General features: G+C 43.8%; 1 protein-coding gene across 1 annotated transcript; it reads right to left on the reverse strand.

Annotated features, from left to right (window-relative positions):
• Nucleotides 1-5,006: 5,006 nt before the first annotated feature.
• On the reverse strand, nt 5,007-5,594 carry LOC137149873 (keratin-associated protein 5-1-like). Its single transcript, XM_067543493.1, is given in 1 exon segment — nt 5,007-5,594. A coding segment is annotated over 1 exon segment (588 nt).
• Nucleotides 5,595-6,248: the final 654 nt, after the last annotated feature.

Consider the following 6,248-nt stretch of genomic DNA (forward strand, 5'->3'; position numbering starts at 1 on the left):
GGAGACAAGAGACAGGCGGCGGCTATAACAGATGAGGCACATTAGGTAACAATGCAACAAAACTGTCTGGCATGAAGATTCCCAGCTGAAACTAGAAATGACCTTACTTTTCCATTAATACCAAAAGAGAATCAGCAAAATCAGACTTACCTTATTGACTGACAAGAAAGTATGAAGAGAACTGAAGTGAAGTGAGTGAGGAGCACTGGGGTGCCAGACCTTTTATACCGTATCTTATCTATTGTTCCGGAAGTGAGACACAACCTAGCAATGGTGACTTCTTTGTTTACCATCTCAAGCCTGCACTAATTACCCAAAATATTGCATTGCTGGTTTGAGTCAGGGTTTTATCATTAGATCATTATCTCTCCCGTATTCCCTGTAGTTTGCTCTATGAAAATGTTAATCACACACCTGGTGTGACCTAGGGGTGGCATGAGGAAATAAAGAGATGGGTTTTAGATTTCATTGATCTTTTTGCTCAAAACCCTGAATTTTAGGAAAGTTTAGATACTACAGTGATGGGCATTAGTTGAAATTCGTAAGATAGACAGAAAGAAAGAAAGAGAGATAGGCAGAAGCAACTTAGATGTCTGTTACTAGGTAGAAATAAGGAAAGAAACAAAAGAGTTGGTGTTTGTTTAGTTCAATGATGATAAAGATTTTAGGCTTGTGAAGGAGAATGTTCAGTATGTAAGCAGGTTAAGGTACTGACATGTAATTCTGCAATCTCACATCAATATGAGTAAGGGATGTTATGATAAATAATTTCCCAATAGGTGACGTTACCGGATGACAGTGTTTATACGTAGTGTAATATCTAGGAATTTTGAACTCGATTTTAAAATGAATTTTACAGTATTCCTTCAGATCTTTGGTGCCTAAATCCCTTTAAAAATCTGGGCCTTAGAGAACTTTCCCTCCAGAAGTGCTTGATGAGAGACACAGCCTGCCAATTTTGTCTTGTTTCTTTACCATCTCAATCCTGTACTAATTACTCAAATTATTACCGGGCTCATTTGAGCCATGGTTTTCTCCTGAGACCAATATCTCTACTGTGTGCCCTCCGTTTTTCTCATTGCTCCATAAAAATGATAAATGCCAATCACATCTTGTGTGACTGGAAGGGAGGGATTGGAAAAAATGGAGATAGTTTTCAGTTTGAATTTGAAAAGGCACAGTCTACACTTAGAAATTAGATTTATCTCGCTCTGTTACTGTGAAATATTTCATGCACTGAGCCCTATGGTTATGTTGACCTGACGCCTGGAATAAACATGGCTAAGTGGATGGGAGGATTCTTCTGTGAACCTAGCTGCTGTCTGTCCTAGAGGTGTCTTATAAGAACATGTCTGCTGTTATTTTCTAATAGCTCTCTTTCACCACCCAAGATAACTTAGGTGCAATATCTTAAAACATGCCAACAATTCTACGGCCTGTGTATACAGGACACCAGACAAGAAAGTGGCCCAAGTGGTTGCCCATGGGCAAATCTGGCTACACAGGCATCCGATCTCCCAGCAGCGTCTGCTCAGAATAGAGAGCACATGTGTAATGAGTAAAATGCTGCTCCACAGCACAATCCACATGTGTAGACAAAATGGCGTCCTCCCTGTGACATGACCTCATACGTACGGTGCTCAAGAGGTCACGCCGAATGAAGGATGCCATTTTGTTTCTATGTGTGGCCCATGGAGGTGCTTCTCAATAACACATGAGGACCACGTCATTGACAGGATTGTACCACCCCTTCTGCACTTAGAATCTATGGCTCGATGACTCTGTGAATACATGGCACCATACCCAATGTTTAACATTACATTCATACAGTAATTACTGAAACCCATCTGCTGACGTGTTCTAATGCATTTTATTGTATCTTTGCCCACCTGAATACTATTGTAATACTTTTCTTCAGTAAATCAGAAGAGGTTTCAGGTTTAATCTTGAGCCTTAATTCTTCCTTTGTTTCTTTCACCTACTCAGCCTGGAAGCTGCCTGAACAAGCTAGCTCTGCCCCAAATCCTCTCTCAATGAAACCACATACTTGGTCCTAAAAGACCTTTCCTGTTGCGTTACCTTCTCATTACTAGTGACTTGGGGTGCCACCATTTTCGGGTGCTCAATTGGAGTCACCTGAAAGGAATCTGATTTTTTAGCAAGTGGCTGGGTTGCCTCCCTTGGAAAATCTACCCTCTTTAAGGTGTCTCAGAATGGGCCCCCTAAAATTGAAGCAACCAAAATCACTAGATGCCTTTATTTGAAAATCAACACTTCAGGAAGCGGTGTTGGGGGTTCAGTAGGCACTTCTGTCCTCATTGAGTTCAGGTCTCAAAAGACTCTGGGGTGTGTACTGAATTGTCCTGGCCAAATTCCAATACAGTTGAGTATGTAGATGTTTATGCTATTCTTATGTTCCTTCCTTAAGCTAGTGTGCAGAACTGCTGGTCCTTGTTAAGCAGTTCGTCATTTAGTTCACAGTCATCAGTAATTCTATTAACAAGAGTCCTTGTGTGGGATGAGAAAGGTCTGGGACAGGGCAATAGGGAAGATCTTACACCGGTAGGCAACTGGTTTGCGTGCTATCCACATCTGAAAATGGTTACCCGGTGATGGTTTGATGGTTCCTATAAAATGAGCTGACAAGGACGGATCTCTTTATAATAAAAAAGCCATTCCAATAGCCAACTTTGTTTGCAGTATCACTAGAGAGATCAAAGAATGAAGACAAAGTCAAGTTGGGGGTAATCTGAGGCAGCTTGCATCAGCAATATCTGTGCTGTGATTGTTCTCTGAATGCATAAAATCTTCCAGATGTCCTGGGTGTTGTTCCATCGTCTCTCAAAATTATCACTTTGACTCCCAGGCTTCCTCCACTGTGAGAAGATCTCTTCTACCTTTGCACTCGCACTACAAAGTCAGGGAGGCCAATTGCTTTTGAATCAGATCATTGCCTACTGTGACAGAGAGGAGGATGGTAAATCCCTCAGCTGCCTCTGTCACCCAGTGGGCTGGGCTGAGGCAGTGCAGGTCAGTGGAGCCAAGAACTAAAAAGGGAGCAGGCAACAGCTGACCGGACTGATTAGGCTAAGCCGGAGCCCTGACTAATGAGGCAAAGGGGGAACAGCTGGCACCTTCCAGGGAGGGTACATAGGCCAGGTCAGGAAACCAGGAGGTGCAGTGAAGGAGGGCAGGGAGGACAGTGGGTCAGTCTGTCTGCTAGCCAGGAGGGGCAAGCAACCCTGGGCCTCTGAGCCCCTAGAGTGCCTGGGGCAGGGACTGGGGAACTGACTGTGTGCACTGTAAATAATGAGCAAGGGTGACTGCAATGCAGATGGTTGTGAGCCCTTCCTACAAGCCCTGAGAGGTAGGAGGGCCTAGCGCAGCACGCTACACCTACCAAGCCCAGCTAAAAAGAGCCCCAGGGAGAGCAATGGTCATCTTGGCTGTCAAGAGAGACATAATGAAGCACCTCCAGAGCAAGGAAACTGTTGGGAGTGGAGAGATTGTCACTGCTGATGTGAAATGAGAGGTGGTGAGGGGGTGACAGTATCTTCTACGCATTTTGGGGTCTCTAACGGGGATCCCTGAGAATCCAGAATAACTGAGGAAGAGCTGTGAACCCAAGCGGAGTCTGCAGCTTCTAGTAAACAAAGAAAATGAATCTTGAGTGTATGCCAAATGAGAGGATGCCTGCAACAGAAGAAGAAATTGTATCTGAAGTTTTGTTACATTCAGAATAAATAGGCAATTGATGCTTCCATTTGCTTTTCCAAGACCCTGAAATTCCTTATCAATGATATTGTTCTTACAGCCTGGGTTTGTGATTGTGTCAGATCCCATGGACTAAGCAGAGTAAGGCTGGCTCAGAATTATGATGGGAGAAAGTAAAGGAATAAAAGAATAAAAGAATAAAAGAAATAAAAGAAAGTAAAGGATTAAAAGAACTCTCAGAGAATTTCTTCTGTTCCGTGCCTCTCTGAAAAGATGCAATTGTATCTGTATAGACCCATGCTGGGCCTCTGCCAGCTTCCACTGAGGTGAATACGAATCCTACCTTTTCCTTCAGTGGGCTTTGGTTCAGACCCTGAGGCAGTAGGGTAGAGTTCTAAATCTGTCTGCAGTATTCACTGAAAAGAACTGGCCCAAAGAGGGGAAAAGAGGAAATGCTTTTTTACCAGGACTGAGATACAAATTCCTGGCAGGATGGGCTGAGTAATTTTTAATTCATGACATCCTTGATCTATCTATCTATCTATCTAGAATGGATTCTTCATAGGATATTTTAATTCCTGGGTTTCCTATGAAATGTATACCCAAGCCAGTTAGCATTCCTTTTACTTAATACTGACATTTTCCATCTGGATATTAAAATAGCATGGTTGACAAACAATTTTGCATGGCCAGATCCTCACCTGAAGCGATGCTGGTTTATACCAGTTGAGAAACTAGACCTTTCATGTCTAAGTGGATTGAGGCACTGTGGCGATTACTTTTCCTCATTGAACAGGGAAAAAATTATCCAAAAACAAAGAGTTATGGTAGAAATAATTGAGGTGAGAAACACCAAGACAATGGAACTCTCAAGAATTGTAAGTTTTATTGTCTTCACATCTATAAGCGGACAGCGAAGCAGGAAGGCAGTGGGTAGAATTATCACAGCAGATAATATTTCACATGGCATAGCCCAGGAATATAAATGATACACCAAAAACAGCCCTTAATGATAAAACTTCACACGTATACAGTGGGTTACCTCTTTGAAGTGCATTACAAGCATTAACTGATTATAATAATAATAATAAAAAAACAACAACAGAGAAAGTGCAATTTGTGAAAGAAACAAGTCATGCAAAGCTTTATAAATTTAAAGCAACATCATGGGAGCCAGAAGGTTTTCATGTATTCATTTCCGTTTCTTGTAGCTGTTACTTCAGCTGCCATGCCGGAACTTTGCAGACTTGATTTTGCTGCTGTTGGCTCGGAAGGCACTTTCCCCCTGGTATTCAGCACTTCTGCATGGGAGGGCAGCACTTCTGCATGGGAGGGCAGCACTTTTGCACGGGAGGGCAGCACTTTTGCACGGGAGGGCAGCACTTTTGAACAGGAGGGCAGCACTTCTGCACAGGAGGGCAGCACTGTTGCACGGGAGGGCAGCACTGTTGCACATATTGTTTTGGCTTCACATAAACTGGTGTGCTGTGGCACGCTCCACTACTATTATGGCATGAAGATCCAGAACCGTGGCATGAAGATCCAGAACCGTGGCATGACCGCTCAGAACAGACTGACCGTCCATGGCCATGGCACCCTCCAGAGGATCCATGGTGGTACGATGGCCTCCTGACACAGCAGTGGCCTCCATGTCCATGGCACGACCCCGACGACCCATGGCAATTCTCAGAACAGCCCCATCGTCGATACTCATAGCATCGGTAATCATGGCCTCCCCTTCTTGGCCCTCCACCGCTACAGCAGCAGGTGTCATAAGCCTAGGTGAATGGGGTGCGCCGGGTATCCAGCCAGGACCCTGCAGGGTCATACCAGGTGGAGTTCCTGTTGAAGTAGGATTCCCTTCCAGAAGAAGAAGTCATTCTGCAGCCTAGGTGAAGCTGAAAGAAACAGACAGCATGGGATAAGCTCTTGAATTTCCATTTAGTCTCTTCACATAGAAATCCCTGTGAAATTGCTTTTATAACCTCCACACAGGCCAGTGGTTCTTAACTTCATAGCCTTGAATCTAAGGGTGATATCAACACCCATCTAAGGAATGGCAGCTGGTTGTAAGATGCCCTCTCTAGGTTTACACAGAAATGGATCTCCCCAGCCATATACAACTGGTGCTCATCAGGACTCAGAATTAGCCATAGGGCATTGCACCAATTGTCACCCATGCAAATTCTTGCTGCTCAGCTCCCCATCCTTCGGCTCTTAACAATTTATCCTTAGAACACATAATGAATTCTGAACACTGCCTGAGAGACAGAAATGCCCTTCGCATTTCCATAGGGACCCAGCTACACAACAAACATTTGTCTCCTGCATTCCAGTCCAGACAGAGGGAATTTTAGACTCCAATCTGGAAAAAAATATGTTAAAGATATTTTTAATGAACAGCAAAGAGGATCAGTGTAATCTGACTTACCCTATTGATCAATAAAGACAGGTGAGAAGATATGAAGCTGGGTATGTCTGGAGCACTGGAAGGGGACAGCTTTTATATGGTCCGGAGCCCTCTTTGAAATGAG

This window comes from Emydura macquarii, unplaced genomic scaffold (assembly GCF_026122565.2).
Source record: "Emydura macquarii macquarii isolate MOO-44397 ecotype Brisbane River unplaced genomic scaffold, CSIRO-AGI_Emac_v2 contig_891, whole genome shotgun sequence".
Classification (NCBI taxonomy): domain Eukaryota; kingdom Metazoa; phylum Chordata; order Testudines; family Chelidae; genus Emydura; species Emydura macquarii.